This window comes from Lytechinus variegatus, chromosome 9, assembly GCF_018143015.1.
Source record: "Lytechinus variegatus isolate NC3 chromosome 9, Lvar_3.0, whole genome shotgun sequence".
Lineage (NCBI taxonomy): Eukaryota > Metazoa > Echinodermata > Echinoidea > Temnopleuroida > Toxopneustidae > Lytechinus > Lytechinus variegatus.
The window spans coordinates 11,783,906-11,805,031 of NC_054748.1; the positions used below are offsets into that span (position 1 = coordinate 11,783,906).

General features: G+C 38.1%; 1 protein-coding gene and 2 long non-coding RNA genes across 3 annotated transcripts; all 3 read right to left on the reverse strand.

Moving 5' to 3' along the window:
* Positions 1 to 891: 891 nt before the first annotated feature.
* On the reverse strand, positions 892 to 3,355 carry LOC121421672. Its single transcript, XR_005971020.1, has 2 exons — positions 1,768 to 3,355; positions 892 to 1,425 (listed from the first exon to the last, which is right to left on the reverse strand). It is a non-coding gene; the product is annotated as an uncharacterized LOC121421672 (long non-coding RNA).
* A 4,577-nt stretch (positions 3,356 to 7,932) lies between these two features.
* LOC121421766 lies at positions 7,933 to 8,836 on the reverse strand. Its single transcript, XR_005971038.1, has 2 exons — positions 8,753 to 8,836; positions 7,933 to 8,696 (listed from the first exon to the last, which is right to left on the reverse strand). It is a non-coding gene; the product is annotated as an uncharacterized LOC121421766 (long non-coding RNA).
* A 1,139-nt stretch (positions 8,837 to 9,975) lies between these two features.
* Positions 9,976 to 21,126, reverse strand: LOC121421373 (Fanconi anemia group E protein-like). The gene is made up of 9 exons (XM_041616071.1): positions 20,804 to 21,126; positions 19,893 to 20,228; positions 16,952 to 17,762; positions 15,949 to 16,056; positions 15,061 to 15,204; positions 13,958 to 14,154; positions 12,159 to 12,234; positions 11,465 to 11,590; positions 9,976 to 10,414 (listed from the first exon to the last, which is right to left on the reverse strand). The coding sequence occupies exons 2-9, from the start codon at positions 20,153 to 20,155 to the stop codon at positions 10,313 to 10,315; spliced, it is 1,827 nt and encodes a 608-aa protein (XP_041472005.1). The 5' UTR covers positions 20,156 to 20,228; positions 20,804 to 21,126; the 3' UTR covers positions 9,976 to 10,312.

A 21,126-nucleotide genomic window follows, 5' to 3' on the forward strand; every position in this document is an offset into this window, starting at 1 on the left:
TTCTGTTATCATTTACTTGTTCCTTGCTATTTACTTGTATTGCAATGATTTACTGTTGATGTTGTTTAATATCGGAATTGAAATAAAATGAAGATTCATTCATCCAATAGAGAAAAATCATAGAAACATAACGCTGAAAATTTCATCTACCATGTTCTAGATAATATATGGACTAGCAATTAATTTTTTTCAGGGCTATAAATACAAATACTATAAATACCGTAGATACTGATTAATACCATGTTTCTTAACAACAGAGAGTGAACATGAAATACAAAAGAGGATACAAGAAGGACCAAGGATGGTGATTCCCAAAATCAGAGATTCATCCGTAGAGGAAACTTAAGATGAGGATGCCCCTTAATTTGCCACATCCAAGCTTAATGCAACTACTATTGCTAAGAAGGTAATAGTTATGGGGGTTTATGCCTTTTTAATTGCTAGCACGGTTAAAATAAGAGAGCTATATCTTATAAAATGAATGGATCCTTTTTCTTTTGTTCTATTTTTTCTGTTCAGCTCTGTTACAGCAGTTCTGTACTGATCAGATGATGAACTTTCAAGCTTTGGTGTATGTCAAGGCTTCTATTAACTAGAGGCATTTTGTAATGTAATAGATGTATTGTTCCCCTTTGTGTTACATTGTAATGCATATATCTAGATGCTTGCAAAATTCACTCCTTTTGGCCCTACACTTTTAAAATTCCACTTGTGCATATTGTCACTTTAACTCAGTTCAGAATAATGGAATATTTCTTCTATTTTAAAAATGTTAATTACTTGGGGGGAGGAAATGGATGGGAGTATTCTCCATAGTACCTCTATTACAGTGTACATGTGGGGGGGGGTCAGTTGGGAGCATAAATTTGTGGATGTTGTCATAGCAATTAGTCTTTTTGCCCAAGACACATGAGTAGAATACTTCCCTTTTTGAAAGGTGCAAATGAGTGTTTCAAAATAAGTTAAGCATACTATGCTACAGCATTCAGTGACTATTGAAGCTAGTGAAATATGGAGACTATCGAACCACGTTCCTGTCAAAGGAGGCAAACACAGTGCAATATCCTGGCAAAGGAAAACTTATCTGTATTGATGCATCAAATGATGATGGTATTCTTGGACGATTAGTCAATGACAATCACATAAGTCCAAACAGCAAGATGAGACTAGATGAACCTCGCTTGTTAACACTGGACATAACTGGACTCAGATTGGTCTCTTAAATTTGTCTTTTCTGATCATGGAAAGTGTTATAATTTTGATATTTTATACAGTTCATATTCTTTGTGGAAACCTGGATGTGGTGAGAAACACATATCAACACTGTCTATTCTGCCTAGTTTTAAGAGTAATTTGTGCTGCTAAATTTGCCATCACGGACAGTTAGTGTTAATACATAGTCCCATGTACTCTTGTTTTTGCTGTCTTCACATCCACATACATTCGTAATTCCGAAGGTTCGTATTTCCGAAGGTTCATAATTCTGAAGGTTCGTCAATCCAAAAACGAAATAAGGTTCGTAATTCCGAAGGTTCGTTAATCCGAAAACGAAATAAGGTTCGTAATTCCGAAGGTTCGTTAATCCGAAAACGAAATAAGGTTCGTAATTCCGAAGGAATTACGCCACAAATGTTCGGATTAACGAACCCTTTTTCGTTTTCGGATTAACGAACATCGAGGTATAGGCAATTTGCGTGTTTCGGAATTACGAACCTTCGGAATAAAGAACCTTCGGAATTACGAAGCTTTGGAATTACGAAGTGTAACCTTCACATCTATATAACCAAGTCGCCTCATTACTTCTTCTAGTACAACCCACTTTATTGTGTGCTGTACATTAATCTCAGTCATGATGCCTGGAAAGAGGGGAAGCAAAGCTGTGGCAGGCCCAGGAAGTGCCCCAGGGGTATACACTGGCCGACGTGATGGGCAAGCTGACAGATTTCGGAGCAGAGCTAGCCTCAATGAAGGATAAACAGAGCGAGGCTATCACTTAAATTGACTTCATTATTGGAAAATTTGACGAAATGTACAAACAGCTTGATGACATAGTGGTGTATAGCACACATGGGAAGAGCATCTGCAACGTGTCTGAAGTCTCTCTTTGATCGTATCTCCAAGGCAAACCTAACTGTAAATCTGAAAAAGTCAGACTATGCTCATGCGCAGGTGTCCTTCCTTGGCCATGTGGTTGGACTTAGGAGAGTACGTCCAATCAGTGCAAAGGTTATATGTAATTTGAACTTGATGCATTGTAAAATATATATCCTGCATCTGTTATGTTCTATTGTACAGAATGTTTCAAGGAAAGGCTGGAATAAAAAAAAAACCTGTCTGAGGACAAAAGAGCTCAGGAACTAGGAAGGATGAAGAAGTATATCGGCGAAAAATCCAAGATTTAAACAAAAAAAACTAATGGCAAGAAAATGAAAGCTAAACCTTTTTATTGCCCACCCAGGAATTGACAGAGCAGTTGAGCAGAAGAGGGGGATAGCAACAGAGGAAGACCATAATATGTCTCGCACTGTGTCAGTTCAATCTCGATGAGCTGTGTGGGGAGCTTAGTGAGGGTGGGGTAGTAGGTGGCCAGATCTCACGGATAATAGACAAGACTGTGGACACAGCGCTTAAAGCAGCACTACCACAAATACTGCAAGTGGTAAAGGAGGCCTGTCTAAATACAATTAAGGAGAACATCAATCCACATCTGCATGCGAATTCAATTCCAGAAAGATGAGATTCACCAAGACCTACGACGGGATAACCTTCAGCTCGCTGAGATCCCGGAGGCAGAGGAGACAAAGGAACAGATCCTAGAAAGTGTTGCCAAGGTAGGCAGGGAAGTTGGTGTTGAGATATGCCCTGATGACATATCATTGTGTCACCGCCTTGGGAAAAGAGAGATAGGGTTAAGAGCCGACAAGTGGTTGTCCGTTTCATAAACAGACGGAAAAGGGACAAGCTGTATGAAGCCAGGTTCTCCCTGAAGGCAAAGGACTGCATGAAATATCTACACGACATAAAAACACTTGGGCAAGTCAGTTTGTTGACATGTACTCAAACACTAGACCAACATGGTCATGATGAACATTCTGGAATAGGAAACCATGGAAATGTTAACAGAATCTTGGAACAAGTAGCATCCCATGATGACATCATCAAAGAACATCATGTGGGCCAAGCGATGCAAACAGGACGACGATCCGCTTCCAGATGATCTTTGAGTAAGATGGGAAAGATGGAGAACGGATATACTGGAACTTAAATCTCTCTCAATCGCTGGTGCTAAAAACCTGCAGACTTTGAGCCAATGAAGTCAGTACAGTTTCCCCACTTCACAGATGCAAGTACAACTAGATATTTACATGATTGATGCCACTGATAGAGTACATGGCACATTAGTGATTGGAGAAGGCAGAGTGGCACCCTTGAAATCTGTAGAGTTTTCCTTAGAGAGCTCATTGATTTCTACAAACCTGTGGCAAAGGTGAAGACTTTGCCTGTGTGAGAGATTTTCGATAAGGTAGCATGAGAGATACAAGATTTAGACATTGATGATTGGGCTGTAGGGTGAGTGGAAGGTGAGGCAATGGAGTGATTGAGGTCCAGGGGGTTGCTGCTTTATTGACTTTGAGATGTATACCATCTTGTGATCATGGGTGTCCACTGTGCTTGCTTTTTCTTTGGTAGACATATCTAAGAGCAGTAAAATTAGCAATATACAGTGCGTATCAAAAAAAGTTTACACTTTGAAAAAGCCCTGGGAATTAAAAAATATACAACATGAGGGCAATTTTTTCACATATAACCTTGGGTTTGGGTCTCATCTATACAATGAAAGTAAAAGTTTTGACAGAATGTTACACTTGAGTGAGCACTGTCCATTTTTGTAAAGCTCGCAGCTGTGTCAAGGGGAAAGGGCGAATTCAAACCTACCCTGTGAAAGAATTGACACACATTTCCCTTGCACTTTTAGTCAATTGAAATAAAACAAATACATTCAAGCATTTTGTAACAATTATGCCACCCAAATTGAAATTTCAACACTTACTAAGCATAACCTTCACCCTTTTTTTGCCAGCTGGATCTGAGGACATAACTGAACCTGAACAAAAGTTTATATCATACATCTCCAGCATTTTTTCACTAAGCTTTTATCATTTAAAGTGGATTTGCATTTCATTATTCATTATATACTTGTTTCTCCACACTTTTCTTAAGCTTGCAATGATTGACAAAACGAAAATCAAGCCTAAGCCATTTCATGTAAATCACACCTTAGTGTAAAGCAAATATCATCACGATGGCCTCGGTATGTGGGGGAGTGGGGTGGGGCGAAATACACTCTTCGAAGTGTTTTGGGCAAGGAAAAAAGTAAAAAAAGGTACAAGATATCTTCAAATCAATTTTACTAGCTAAATTCCACGTGTTCTTCATGATTAAGTCTACTTTTATTCGCATAATCATTTCAAAGTTCTGCGCAAATCATTTTTCACTTACTTTTCAAAAGTAAGTGGTGCTCATTCAAGCTGAAATATTTTTCGACAGTTATATTGTTATTTGCTTAAATGGATCTGTACCAATGTTAAAATGTGGAAAAATCTTCAGGATATTACAAATGTATTATTTTACAGGATTTTTTCAAAGTGTAAACTTTTTTTGATACGCACTGTATACAACCTATTGCTACTATTGTTACATCGGACGCTCAGTCCCAATTTCTGTGACTATAACACTCCACACCACCCTCTCAGGCGCCAAAACGACAATTCTTCTGGTCACCATCCCACCGAACAATACACCGCCCTCTCAAGTCGATGAGAGTTCAGCAATAAAATTACAGCCTGACAAAGGCCAAAAGCTTGCCATAAAAAGGAAACCCGAGAGCTACGTCTTACTCGGCATTATTTCTGTCTTCCAAGTTAAAGATAAATTCCAGTTTTGGTAACGATCTCGAAATGACTTTTTACAGAATCTAATATAATGACCACCCAAGTGTCTGTTTGTATGAATAAAAAATATGTGCCAAAGGATTCTGGAAGAAATTGTGTAATTGCTGAGAAATAAGCAAAATAAGCGTGGATTCGGTCACTTCCGTCGGGTCTTTATTCCAGCAATAATAATACACTGTCCCACGTGTGCCTATCTGTGTTGGTGATGTTCAGTGTGAACATTTTTCAGCGTAGATTTCAAGATTTCACGAAGTTCAGTTTATTTAACTGTACCAGATCTAGATCCTTGATGATATACTGACAATTAAGCCTGGTTTTATAGACTTTCTCATGAAATCAGTGTTTACTGCAACTACTGGTATTTATCTTTAATATATATAACCACAGTGTGTGTGGTCATTTCCTAAGATGAGTCATTTTCAGAGAACTGCCTCAAATTGTTCAGACTTTCTTCACTTTTTACAAGCCATATGAAGACAACTGTACAACCCATCATCTAGAGGGAAAATAGAAAATAGGATCAATATACTCTGCAAAAAATTTCCCTAAACCACAAAATGTCACAAGTGACCACATGAAGAACATCAATGATGCTCATGATCTAGTGGAAAGGTCCTTTCTGCAGCTATGGAGTTCTTTGGCCTCAAAGACTTGGAAGGAAAACTAACCAAACACACATTCTCCCTAGAAACCCATCATAAGAACAAGGCAAATTAGAAATAGACTGCTGATGACGTGTCAAGAGGTTGATCCTGGTTTTTTTATACATTTTGACTGCCTTTTATTAATTTGGGGATTTAAAATATATCACGACAGGGTTTATGCAAGGAATGAACTTTATTTGAGGTCTCAGGAGAGCCTGAAGAAGTGTGAGTGAGTTTGTATCTTGCATGTACCTTTTTATTAGCTTAAAATATGAAAAAAAACATTTGAAAAACTAAATCTAGCGCTTCTCATTCAGCATTTTTTCACTGTACGCATTACCCTGAGATGTAACGTAATATAAACTACCGTCCAGCGCCACTGAAGAAATCTAAGCAGCAAGCTATATGATCTCCTGTGAAGGAGGCATGCAAAACTTTTGATATACCTAACACCAATCTAGCAGACATCAGACATGCCTGACGTGTGAGATCGAGTGGTTGCAGGGAAGTTGGAAACCAGGCTAAACAAAATGATTCCAGAATTACAAACCAGCAAGACAATAAGATCAGCATGCTTTCAAGTGACAAATCAAAACTTAGAAAACTTAATTTAAAATTTAGGTACATCAAAACAAGTGGTTGATGAAAAGTCATGGAAGCATAAAATGAAGCTTGTAAGTTAAGCTTCAAAAGAGATGCCTTGTGGGTTATGGCACCACCAATGGTGGCCAGAGGCATTAAAAGATGTGGTAGTAGAGTGTGGATCAGAGACCAAGCCCTAGGTGGTCAGTAGAATCAGTGAGGCCCATCAACCACGCTCATACATTGTCCAAACTGTAAATGGAAGTGTGAGACCGAAAAGACGTGCCTTGGTGGCCATCAACAGCCCGGACATCATCGACCCGGAAAAAGCTCCCGACAAGTGTATTCTGTTCTTACAGTGTGCAGACGAATAAAAAGAGGTGTTTGTGATGGTGATGATAGTTCTCAATTTCCTATTTGATTAGGTACAGCAAAAAACAAAAAAAAACAAACAGCAAAATCAATAGCCACCTATAGGTAATAATATTTTCATTGACGAGTATGGGACATAATTGATCAAGATTTATGAACAAATAAAGGCACATTACCATAGGCTGCAAGAATGAAGGGGGGATGTGAATGTCTTATATAAGTACTTGGGTAAACTGTGCGTGAAATCAAAGAATATTTGATTTGAAAAAAAAAAATGATTATTTGAGCATGATAATCTTCAGACCTCCATATCTGACTGAGCTGCACCAGGCGATTTCACACAGATCACAAACGCCCTACCCCATCCCTGTTTCTATGTTTTAGTCTGTAAAAAAATGTTGGAATGTGTGAACACATGTCAGTAGCGTACAGCTCAATACATGTATACAAGTAAGAAAGAATAGGTATAATTCAGCCATAAATTACCAATACCCTTTTGCATCACATTTGTGTAACTGTAGGTTTTATGAAACTGCATGAGCATGATTAAAATGAAGTATTTTGTCCTTTTTTTCCTTGGTTAGATTCAAGAGAGATGACATCTACTATCTGAAAGAAGTTCTACAATTACCTCCAAGGATCTGATGCAGCAATGGATCAAGAGGCACTATGTATCCTCCTGGCAAGATTTGCTTATCCATGTCGATAAGGAGATCTTATCAAGATGTTTGGGAACAGCGTGTCGCAATTGTGCCTGATAGCAACATTCATGGTTAATTTCCTGTATAATTATGGATTTTTATTATGTACTTTACAACAACCTTGGCTGTCACCAGAGAATCTTGCCAGATTTGCTGCTGCAGTAGCAGAGAAGGGAGCAACATTGGAGAATTGTTGGGGCTTTGTTGATGGGACGGTGAGACCAATATGCCGCCCAGGCCAAAACCAGCGTGTGGTCTACAATGGCCACAAAAGGTTACATGCTTTGAAGTATCAAAGTGTAGTCGCTGCTTATGGACTGATTGCCCATTTAGATGGACCTGTAGAGGGAAGGCGACATGATAGTTACATGCTCCAAGAGTCTGGGCTTTACGCAGAATTGGAGAACTTTTCCCATGATCTGGATGGAAATCTGCTATGTATATATGGGGACTCTGCATACCCTATTCATGCCCAGCTACAGTGGCACTTCAAGGGGAACAACCTCACGCCTGAACAAGAAGCCTACAACAGGTCCATGAACTGTGTCCGTGTGGCAGTTGAGTGGCTTTTTGGGGACATTCTCAATAATTTCAAATTTGTTGATTTAAAAAAAAATCAGAAAATGTTTCTATCAGCTGTAGGAAAATGTATTTGGTTTCATGACTACTGACCAATGCTCATATTTGTTTGTACAGGAATTCAACCTCTAAATTTTGCAAGAATGAAGAGCAAAACTTGTCTCTAAATAGAATTGCAAATCCATAGAAAAATGGTAAAAAAAAGGAACCTCAGGAAGCAGATTTCTCACAAAATTGTAGATGCAGGAGCAAATCGATCCTGACATCAACCCCCCCCCTGCCTTGTGGCATTACCCTAAATAATATTAGTTTCATTTGTTAATGAGTGTTAAATGGATAGGTCTGATGAATATTACAGATATACTGTTAAAACAAGATTTCTTTGTGGCAAAAGAGGCAACGCTTTCTCCTGTGAAAGATGATGGTCCATTTAATCATAAAAAGGACACAAGAGGAATGTTGAAATCTAATAGAACGCTATTGAAAAGATGAAGACTGACATTACACTGCTTGACCACCGATGGGGACGGACGTACTTTAACTGAGTGCTCTTGGCCAATGTCGCCGCAACTATCATGACTATAAGGATGTACCTGATATTTGAATTACTGCACTTGCGTATGGATTATTAGGATTATTAATGTCTTCATTTCATCAAAACTGATCTTACTACGAATAACCAGATACACTCTTCTCACTGCATTTTCTTCGATTTATTCGTAGTCATCATGTACCCAAGTACTCGCTCTAAGACGGCTAACAAGACGCCCCCAGCCCTTCAAACATCAACCCAAGAAGCGGGTAACAGCCTACCTCAGTTATCCCTAGCAGACCTTTACAAGAAAATATCAGAATCTACATCTAACCTAGGAGACAAGATTGATCAACTTTCAAATGAGGTTAGTCAGTTCAATTAATTAACCTAGGAGACAAGATTGATCAACTTTCAAATGAGGTTAGTCAAATTAATAAGAGGTTTGATGAACTTAAGGATAGCGTTGTTTTTCATACCGGGAAAATCAACGAAATCGAGAAGGAAATTATTCCCAAAGTAAAGTCGACTCTTCAAGAGGAAATACAGAAGCTACAGGACAAAATAACGATGATGGAAATCCACAACAGGAAATCAAATTTGCTTTTCTACGGAGCTACGGAAACACGCGGAGAAGATATCTACACATCTAACATTAAAAGCGGCAACAACAACAAAAAAAGGAAGGAACAACTACTGGAAAATTTGACATGCCCAAATATTCCAAAATATTCAAAGAATCCTGGAATGAAATTCAATCCACAAGTATAAGGAAATGTGGAGAAAGAGAGGAATATTTTTTCAATTATTTCATGCTAGATAAGTTTGGTAATGAAATATCATTATATCCACTACTGATAGCATTTAGAACCACACAGATTACCTAATCCCTACAATGCAGATTACCTAATCCTGACTAAGCATACCAACTACCTAAACAGAATTTCTAATCTGCATTAACCATATAGCACTATGATTAATGATATATTAAACCGGAAGAAAATAAAGGATAACATTTGGTAGGATGATTACTTTTTGTAGTTTCTCTGATGTATATACGATGTGTAATGATCACACACGAGCGCACAACAAGAATTCCTTTGGAAGAATTTTGGTCCAAGTGTTTTCATCTGCAAGATTTGGTTAGTTCAATGTACAATGTTAGGTATGGAGTTGTACCACAGTTCAAAACCAAACTTTTGATTTAAAAACTATAATATTTTTGGTAGCTCATCACCAAGTCACCAAGTTATGCTAAATTAACACTAGTCAAACTTCCAAGTTCAGTGTTCTGGTTGGTGTTGGGTTTTCCCAAACACCAAAACCAAAAACAAAGACTGAACACCATAAAAAATAAACAATAAAATTGCATCTACAAATGAACTGAGCTCCCAAATTATCATTGGAAACAAATGATCTATCATCAGCCATGCAGCAAGTAGAGTATTGTAGTTGGGGTTTATTAAAGCACAACACCAAACTCATTTCAAGAAAGGTGTTGTGGTTGTGGTTTGCTTCAATCCAACACCAACTATTTATGTAGGGTGATGTGGCTGGTGTTAGTTGTTAACTTAACCCTAAACTAAATTTGAAAGAGTTATAGCTGGTGTATATTTTAACCTAATACGAACAAACAATTCAAGCCGGATGTTGCGGCTGGTGATTATACACCATCCTCAGTTCAAATAAGGTATTATAGCTGGTGTTTATTTTGCCTCAACACCAATGGTGCTTCAAGTATAGCATTGTGACTGGTGTTTATTTTGTCCTAACACCAGCATCAATATTCAGCCCCTTAATCAAAATTACCTACGGAACACATTTCCTCCCAAGTACTGTAGGGTGTTATGACTGGTGCTTGCTTCAACCAAACTCCAATTTATTCCACACCATACTCAATATACTCCTGTAGAAACTGACTTATCAAAGGTCTTCTCAGCTGCTTTGTTATCAGTTCTTGATCTTCTTCAACGCCCCTTGACATGCTTTCTTGAGGAACGTCTGGTTGACCTCTACTGACCTCTGCAAGTGAGTCACATGATCAGGGGTTATCTGAAATGACATCAAGAAAACAATTATAGTTAATGTCATTACAATAAGTTAATGGTGGGGTGGTGATTTTGAATGCTAAGTAAGCATGAATGGTAAGCAGGCAACCTGAGGACCAGACTTCATTTCCTCTCCATGGAACCAGGTGGGTGTTTGTAAGTTAAGAGCAACTGGTGAACCTTTCTTACGTCCTTGAACCATCGCCAATGAATATAGCATTTTCCACAAGAAAGGATCACCAGTCGTTCTTAAAGTCGCTCTCAACTTACGAACAGCTTTATGAAACACCCACCTGGTAATGAGGCTAAATGCCTTTAAAGGTACTATGGCATAAAATGGTAAGCAAACCCTGGTTACCAGATATCTATCCTGAAAAACAAGTGAACAATTTCTGTTTTCTTTACATGGTTTTGTCCTAAGAAGGAAGACTATTTTATTTATAACTTGGTATACAACAGCTTTGTCTATTTTCTATTTGATCTCATCTCCCTTTGTCTAATCCAGATGTGTCTTAATCAGTTTGTCTACTGAACCTTTGGTATAATTGCTTTTTAGCCCACTGACCGTTTGATCTAATATCTTTTCAGCCCATATACCATTTGGTCCCAGGGGGAGGGCACTTGTGGAAGCATTGCATTATCTATATTTTGGTTCAGATTTGAAAAAAGATGAACGTGTACAAAAACTAGATTATCAAGATCTGCTGTTTATGTAGGATATAAAACAAATATACCAGGCCTTTATTTCGAAAGTATAGAGGGAATTATTCATCTTCAGTTGTAATGGCAAAATTACCATTTCTCCTCGGGAAAAATAGTAATGTCAGTCCAACCTCAGACAAATAATTTCTGCTATACTTACTCAAAGCCTAATATATTTGTATACTATTATGGTAACATGGTCATCAAATAGTATCTACCATGGTAGATGCTAATCAACCAATTACAATCAAGGATTTCAGGGAAGTTACCATAATAGTAACTTTTATGCAACAGGGCCCAAATGGATATTAGACTGAGAGGTAGCCCAACTGCTTGTAGATGAAGTGAATACCTGTTTACTATACTTGTTGATGACAGCCAGAAGTAGCTTGGCAAACTTCTTACATTTAGACTGGGTTATTCCATTCTGCCCTAGAGATGTACACAACAGACCAAGGAGGGATGAATCCATATCCAACTGAAACAAAAATACATAATGAAATAATCAACATTTACATAGCATATTGAAAGTAGTCATTTCTGAAGGTTTCTATTGAAAAGAATGAATCATTACGACAGTTTACAGTTCACCATTCTCCTGAGACATATCAACTGACAAGATGTGGAATCCCCCTCGCATAGCCTTTTATAAATCATCGGATATCAATGGACTAACACCATCACCACTAAACCCAACCAACCAACATCCCTGTCAAAACAGTGTTTGGATGGTCCTTTTAAAGACCAAACACAGGCTCACACTTAAAAAAAATTGTTGGCTTCATTTTTTACATTCCATTAACAGAGAGCTTCACAAGAATATACTTAAAATTCAATTTTTTAGTACTCTGGTGAATAAAAAAGAATAATAAACAAGATTACATGACTGTTTATAGTAAGTATTTGCAGGGGTATTTGTGAAGTATTGTTACACAAGTGATGTTTTCAGTCTTTGTGTGTGTTGTATGTTTGATAGGTTCAACATAGACAAGGCAGTTGAAGACTACAAGTGACCACACGGGTCATCTAAAAAATAAGTCATTTACCTTCATGTCCAACATATTTTGGACAAAACCAGTGACCTCCTCTGACCATACCAAACCTGGAGACCCAAGCAAACTCCTGAAATAATTAAATGATTATGGAAATAATTATCCTTTCGCACTTTGCCTTTAAATGATCAGCTTTAATGTTTTCCTTGTTAATTTAAACAGACATCCATGAAAATTACTTAAAACCTCTTAGATTGATAAAATCAAGAATGTTTCATGCAGTGTTCTTTCACTAAACAATCTGTAAACAAATATAAAATGAAATACAACTTTTGTAAAATAGTTCAATTTATCCATTTTATGTTGGCGTAAATGGAAGAGTAGTCCTTGCTTTGACATTGATGACATCACTAAACATGTGGAATGTCTCTGGCCGTCTCACCTGCATCACGCAGTTCAATATAGCAGCAGTGCTGACTTTGAAAACTACTCTAACTCGCACAAGATGTTCAGTGATACATGGTTACTCTTATGTCCACTTTTTATGAACTAGACCAATAAACTTACAGAGATATGATGGTTATTCAACAGATACACCCAATTCGGCCAAAGTTCATTGACCTTTGACCTTGGTCATGTGACCTGAAATGCGCACAGGATGTTCAGTGATACTTGATTACTCTAATGTCCAAGTTTAACGAACTAGACCAATAAACTTTCAAAGTTATGATGGTAATTCAACAGATTTCCCCGATTCGGCCAAAGTTCATTGACCCTAAATGACCTTTGACCTTGATCATGTGACCTGAAACTCGAACAGGATGTTCAGTGATACTTGACTACTCTTATGTACAAGTTTCATGAATCAGATCCATAAACTTTCAAAGTTATGATGGTAATTCAACAGATACACCCAATTCGGCCAAAGTTCATTGACCTTTGACCTTGGTCATGTGACCTGAAACGCGCACAGGATGTTCAGTGATACTTGATTACTCTAATGTCCAAGTTTAACGAACTAGACCAATAAACTTTTAAAGTTATGATGGTAATTCAACAGATACCCCAGATTCGGCCAAAGTTCATTGACCCTAAATGACCTTTGACCTTAACATGAGACCTGAAACTTGCACAAAATTTTCAGTGATGCTTGATTACTATTATGTCTAAGTTTCATGAATCAGATCCATAAACATTCAAAGTTATGATGGGAATTCAACAGATATCCCCGATTCGGCCAAAGTTCATTGACCCTAAATGACCTTTGACCTTGGTCATGTGACGTGAAACTCATGCAGGATGTTCAGTGATACTTGATTAACCTTGTGTCCAAGTTTCATGAACTAGGTCCATATATTTTCTAAGTTATGATGACATTTCAAAAACTTAACCTCAGGTTAAGATTTCGATGTTGAATCCTCCAACATGGTCTAAGTTCATTGACCCTAAATGACCTTTGACCTTGGTCATGTGACATGAAACTCTAATAGGATGTTCAGTAATACTTGATTAACCTTATGGCCAAGTTTTATTAACTAGGTCCATATACTTTCTAAGTTATGACGTCATTTCAAAAACTTAACCTCAGGTTAAGATTTGATGTTGCCGCCGTCGCCGTCGGAAAAGCGGCGCCTATAGTCTCACTTTGCTTCGCAGGTGAGACAAAAACCAATTTGAAGCCTTCAATATGTGTGGTGATTACCCATTTTTAGAAATTAAACAAATTTCTCATTGCTTGACTTTCTGAAATTTCATCTATCTCCTTGCCTGATTTTTCTTTCTCTAACTCTAAAAAAACCTTTAATTTGGGTTCGAATTTCCCCTTGATTTTTCATTACGTTGAAATAGCTGACCTGACTAGAAACACTTTGTGGTCATTGGTCAAAGCCTCTTTAGCCACTTTGGACACAAGGTCAAACTGGATGGATGATGCATCAGATTGGATACATGGTGCTAGGGCTCCCTCTATGGCTGGTTTAGGAAAGGCTTGGGTGAAACATACGAGGGCAGAATTCAAAGCTCTGGGTGGCCTTTGGGTCAAAGATGTCATCTTCAAAATAGTACAAGGAAAACAGACAAAATTTAGAGATTAAAAATAATTCAACCCATTTATTTTCAATACATTCAATTGCCTATTTGTTTTCTTTCACATTCAAAATGAGTGTATATTGAGTGATTTCAAGGGTTGGTGTTGGTGTCGAGAGCGTGAAAAAAGGTTGCTGAACCAATCTGAAACAAAAAATTTTGGGTTTATCAGAGAGCCAGAATGATAATGAAAGCAATTTTTGATGGCGAATCCACATAGACTATATATAGCCTGGTCTATCTTTTTAATAAATAACATTTCAACTCCTCTCCGAAGCTATAATTAAAAATAAAATAGTACAAAAGAGACAAAAATTAGAGATTAAAAATAATTCAACTCATTTATATTCAATAGGCTACATCCCAATGCTATTTGCTTTCTTTCACATTCACAATGAGTGTACCTTGAGTGATTTCAAGGGTTGGTGTTGGTGTTTAGAGTGTGAAAAAAGGTTGCTGAACCAATCTGAAACAAAGAATTTCGGGTTAATCAGAGAGCGAGAGTGATAATGATTCCAGATGGCGAATCCACATAGACTTTATAATATAACAGATATTGACGGGTCTATCATTTTAATAAATAACATATAAACTCCCCTCCGAAGCTATAATTTTCCCTCAGGAAAATATTTTCCCTAAGAGCTGTGCACTTCGGGCAAAATATAATCCCTTGGGAAAAATATAACTCTGTCGGGGAGAGGAAACAGGGTTTAGAATGAGGAAACCGAATCACATTACCGATAACTCATGACATCACTCATCGGCTGATCATCCAAACTTCTGTTCCTTTTTATTAGGAATACTTGGCATTTATGCATGTGGTTGCAATTGAAAACAGGTTTTGCTGCACATTGATAGATTAGAAGATTACCTTGTCTAAGAAAAGATTCTTTGCAAGAATTCCTGTGGCTGTGTAACTGAACAGATCCGCCATTGGAGTAATGCTTTGACATACAGCAGGTAGTGTAGATACATCAATGGTCGTCACATCAAGGTAGAAACACAGCTTTGATAACTGAGAAGGTAGAATAGAGATTGGTATAAAGAGAGAGGGGAGAAGGACCGGGGGGTGGAGGAAGGGAAAAAAGTGGAGAAGTCAGAGGGGGAAGGAAAGAGAGGGGAGTGGGAGAGGGAGCGGACAGGATGGGATAGAGGGGTATAGAGAATGAAGAGGTGGAAGATAGGAGGGAAAAGCACAGAAACAGACATAGAGGGTGTGAGGGAAAAAGAGATAGAAAGAACTCCATTCAAATATTGATCAGTATATCTACTTCAAAAATATAATTCTTCTTTATCTCTGAATTTAAATGAAAATCTGACAATGAACTTCCATGAAAAAGAAATTGCTTCATACTCATTACTGGAGACAGTAGCAAATGGGGGGGGGGGCAGGGGGCTGAAAAGGAAATGGTTCGGACCTCATCCATGGAAAATGCCAATGTATTCACTTTACAGAAGAAAGTGCTGGGCACCCAGCATTGGAAGAACAGTAATTAATGACCCTTTTCTATAATTTGCTTGTCGGATATCAAGGGGAGGAAAGTGTTGACCAATTGTACCCCTGTCCTTTGGATAGGATTGTTACTGGTGGTCCAATGTAGAGAAGAGTGATGCACTATTCATATACGAGCAGGGGGAAACCATGGTGTAAGGAAACCCTTGTGTCGTGGTAGCTTCAGTTTAATCAGACCAAAGTGATTCAATGCACCTTTCACCTCCCAGGAATAGGTGATCTCAAACAAAACAATAATGAATTTACCTGATCTGAGGTACAGGTACTCATGAACCTGATCGCTTCATTACATACTTCTGTATTTCCTGTACATCCTATACTGTGCCAGGCAGACTTCAATGCATCTATCTTCATCTGCAATAATTATACAAATTAAATCAAAATAATAGCATACAAATTGAAATAATATTACAATTTGAAGACAAAAAAAATGATGGAACATGTTTCAGGGTAAACAAGTTTTACAATAACAACAATAGGTTCATGAGCAACGAAGACTAGCACTGGACTGTATGAGAATTTTCCATAAGGGAAGGGAAAAAGAGTCATAAAGGAATTAGTTGTTGCAGAGGATAAGGTCTAGATTCAGGAGGATTAACAGAGCAAATCCCAGGGGATCATCTCTCCATTAAATCATTTGTGAAAATGGATAATTAGCAATCTGAATACTTAATCTTATCTCATTAGGACAAACGCTGATGAATCCAAAAGGTTCCTGTTGAAGAATATAATGAGTGTCTGAAATCAAGATGGCCGAATACTAATCAGCAAGTAATTCAAAAATTGAAATGAGACATCGGGTCCCTACAATGGACTTCAAGGGAACATTTCATAAAACAAATAGGAATTTTCACTATTTGTTATAAGCTATTGGAATTCTTGCATCTGGCTGAGAACAAAATAGTCGATGAAAATTACCAATTGTTTTATGAAATGCTCCTCAGGTTTAAACATTGGCTCGAGACTAAAATGAAAAGTTTAAAGGAAGAAATGGAGAAGAGTAATTATGGCGAAAAATTGGGTGTCGAGTACACATTTAAGGTGTATCATATCATATACTGGGTAATTTCATGTATGACACATTGAAAACAATGAAGGGCCGAGAGATCAAATATTTGGTAGCAAATTTAAACTAGGTTCATGTCAGGTTTATAAATGGCCTCAACAGCTCAAAATTCCTTCACGTAGGGACACCAAAAATGTCATAAATTGGCACCAGTCTAATAGGATCACCCAGATGTGTACAAACCTTAATGTCAGATTTCAACTCCTCAATGAAATGGTCTCTTTCAATAACATCACCTGCAACCAAAGTTTCCTCCTCTGCTTTGATGACATCATCAACATGGCCGCTTCCATTGCTGCTCTTCATACAATGCTCCTTCCCTCCCTCTTCATTTTCAGATTCTTCCACAAGCCTATCAAGGGCTTGATCATCAAGTACAGGGGGAGGTTGAACAATACCCTCATCATCACTACCTTGCTTCATCCTCTTTGGCTTTTGCAGGATCAATTCAGACTGGTCTTGATTGTCAAATGCATGTTTAACTGGGTTCTGATGAAAAGAATCTTCAGGTCTAGAAGTCCCTTGTGGGAAATCCCAATCCATCAACTTGTCCTTGACTTTGGTTTGAATCTCAATTGCTCGTTGACTCTCTCTGAAATATTCCACAAAACTCTGGAATCCATTTGATGCCTGAACTGTACATGATGGGTTTCCTACATTTTCACTACTAACAGTTGGCTTACCCTGACGATTCTCCGTCGCAGCAACCGACTCACAAACTTTCCTGAACAATCCTTTGGACTGCTGTGTCAAAAAACCTGTGGAAACTGGTGTGACCTTTGACCTTTGACTCTGACTGTTGGGAAGGCAAGTTGCAATGTGGTTCTGTAGTTCATGTAGATGGAACATCATCCAGTGGTCTTTGGGCTGGTCATCCAGTATGCACCGCATTAATTTTTGAAGAAGAGGAAGTGGCATTTCTGCTGCATGATGAGAGATAACGGCTAAGAGGGTTCGCTGAAGATGGACTGATAGCTGAAAGAATCTGGCGGACCTTTAGGTTAAAAGAGAAGAAGAATCAAGTGAAGCAAAAATCAACTATATGTTCATTATTAAGAGGAGCTATAATACATAAGTCTGGGTTTTTTTTCAGTATTTAAGCAAGGGCATTGACTGGTTAAGGAAAATAAAGTGATATAGGATGAATCTTACAAGAACTGTCACTGATCTAAATCAAACTGAGGTTGAGATTGATCTCAATTCTTCACTGTTAACTAAACAATCAAGATTAATGTAAGTTTCTTAATTGCACCTGTTGTAACACAAGACAAGGATATAATCTAGAGTCTACCTAGGTATCAAACAGAAACATCAAGAGGAAAAATACAATCTGACAATAATCAATGAAGGGGGCAGACTGATCAAAAGAAACATATTTTTTAATTATTTTGAGCCATCAAAATACTTGTGGAATTTATCACAGATCAAAATGATCATAAAAACAGGACTCTGAATGTATTTGTAAACCAAAATCTTAAGGAGCAGCCTTAAGAATTGTTGATATAAGAGCAATTAGACAAACATGATCAATATCATATCATAACAAGTGGAATGCCTCTGGCCGTCTCACCTGCATCACGCAGTTCAATATAGCAGCAGTGCTGACTTTGAAAACTACTCTAACTCGCACAAGATGTTCAGTGATACATGGTTACTCTTATGTCCACTTTTTATGAACTAGACCAATAAACTTACAGAGATATGATGGTTATTCAACAGATACACCCAATTCGGCCAAAGTTCATTGACCTTTGACCTTGGTCATGTGACCTGAAATGCGCACAGGATGTTCAGTGATACTTGATTACTCTAATGTCCAAGTTTAACGAACTAGACCAATAAACTTTCAAAGTTATGATGGTAATTCAACAGATTTCCCCGATTCGGCCAAAGTTCATTGACCCTAAATGACCTTTGACCTTGATCATGTGACCTGAAACTCGAACAGGATATTCAGTGATACTTGATTACTCTTATGTACAAGTTTCATGAATCAGATCCATAAACTTTCAAAGTTATGATGGTAATTCAACAGATACACCCAATTCGGCCAAAGTTCATTGACCTTTGACCTTGGTCATGTGACCTGAAACGCGCACAGGATGTTCAGTGATACTTGATTACTCTAATGTCCAAGTTTAACGAACTAGACCAATAAACTTTCAAAGTTATGATGGTAATTCAACAGATACCCCCGATTCGGCCAAAGTTCATTGACCCTAAATGACCTTTGACCTTAATCATGAGACCTGAAACTTGCACAAAATATTCAGTGATGCTTGATTACTATTATGTCTAAGTTTCATGAATCAGATCCATAAACTTTCAAAGTTATGATGGGAATTCAACAGATATCCCCAATTCGGCCAAAGTTCATTGACCCTAAATGACCTTTGACCTCGGTCATGTGACGTGAAACTCATGCAAGATGTTCAGTGATACTTGATTAACCTTATGTCCAAGTTTCATGAACTAGGTCCATATATTTTCTAAGTTATGATGACATTTCAAAAACTTAACCTCAGGTTAAGATTTCGATGTTGAATCCTCCAACATGGTCTAAGTTCATTGACCCTAACTGACCTTTGACCTTGGTCATGTGACATGAAACTCTAATAGGATGTTCAGTAATACTTGATTAACCTTATGGCCAAGTTTTATTAACTAGGTCCATATACTTTCTAAGTTATGACGTCATTTCAAAAACTTAACCTCAGGTTAAGATTTGATGTTGACGCCGCCGCCGCCGTCGGAAAAGCGGCGCCTATAGTCTCACTTTGCTTCGCAGGTGAGACAAAAATGATTTTGTTTTTTCCCAATTAATTTGAACAGGGAAGAAAAATTCATGATGACCATAAACTTTCTAAGATTCTAATTTTTCATATTGTGTTGTATTCTAGACTTCTATATTCTCATTCTTTCATCTTTCTCCAAAAATTGACTTCACCGCATTAAAAATCATAAAGTCAAAGAGAGAGGGGGAGGGGCAGTAACTACTTCCACCCCCCCCCCACACCCCCTAGAGCACTGCCCTGATAAGAAATCAGTTATGAATCATACTAGAATATTTCTCCATCTCATAATTCTGTTCTTCTTCAACGTCCACCAACACAACCAATCTTACCCTTCAGATGATGATAAACCATCCTTCATCCTATCGTCTTTAGCTACCAATGTACTCAACAGCCCAAACCAATCAGGCGTCTTCTGAATGCGAGAAGAGCCGGTCGAGGGAAATAATGTTCTGTCACCATGGAAACTGCCTCCCATCTTCTGAAGCAACCTCTCCATTCCCTCTGCACTACAGCTGTTGAAATCTGGCTGTTCACTTGTCAACAGATCCTGCCAGATTGCAGGGAAGAATTGAAGGACATCCCGAGAGTTCATCTCATCTATACTATAAACTACGGTATCAGCGATCAGCAGGATAGCTGCCTACAGCATTACTAGGTCTCAGCTGCTGTTAATTGAAAAAAACACAAAATGTTAGGGCCTAAATGATAAATCCTATGAAACAACCAATATACTAATGTTTAAATTTGAAATTGAATTATCAAACTTGACCACATACAGCAAAAGGGGCAATAATAAGAGAACTGCCTTGCCCTGGCTTGGTCTGAAATTTACTCTGAAAGTGAAACAGCAATAAGTATTAACATATCAACCTTTAATTTTTGATATTTTAACTTCAGGCTCAGAGCTACCAAGTCTCACGCATTTATATGCGTGGGCTCCGTAGCGGGCGAGAGTTCCCTGGTTTACCTATTCCCATTTACATTGTACACAAATCACAATGTCTGTGATCTCACTCAGATTCACAGAAAATCTCACGCATAGCTGGTCTTTGAACTTCGCATCTCTGCTGGCTTGGCCATGTGGACCAGGCCATGCTCATCTCACTCAGTACTTATGGCCTTTTTTGCATTTACTTTAAATTAATAGGGCCTAAAAATAAATAATGATTGTTTTGTCTTTATAGCTAGTTAGGCAGTTATTTAGGGTCATTATTAAGATCTAGAAATCCGTCAAACATACTCTGTTATGTTACTCAGCTGTCGCACATATCCGTTTGATAAATGAAAACAGGAGATTCGAGAATTAAGCTTCTGAGCTTCACCTCACCTGACCGGCCCTTGTCTATGCCTGGTTAGGCGTTTGACTTTAGTTTGAGATCGCCACCATGACTGCATGCCATGCCACGCCAGACTGATACTACTACACCGTGTGTACCCATTTTAGTACCGGGGAGCTTCGGCCGCGCCGCCCACGTACACTGACGCATCGACCGATGGAACCACGTGCACGTGTAGATCGTGCGTTGAACTTTTCTTCTCGTTTCCATTCGACATTTCGAAGAT

Bases quoted from the DNA above. Each gene is read 5' to 3' on its own strand.
- LOC121421373 (XM_041616071.1), bottom strand. From the start codon at position 20,155: ATGAACTCTCGGGATGTCCTTCAATTCTTCCCTGCAATCTGGCAGGAT. The intron at 15,205-15,948 runs GTAAATTCATTA...CTACCTTCTCAG, and splicing joins GTACCTGTACCTCAGATCAG to TTATCAAAGCTGTGTTTCTA. The intron at 12,235-13,957 runs GTCAGCTATTTC...TAATTATTTCAG, and splicing joins CACAAAGTGTTTCTAGTCAG to GAGTTTGCTTGGGTCTCCAG.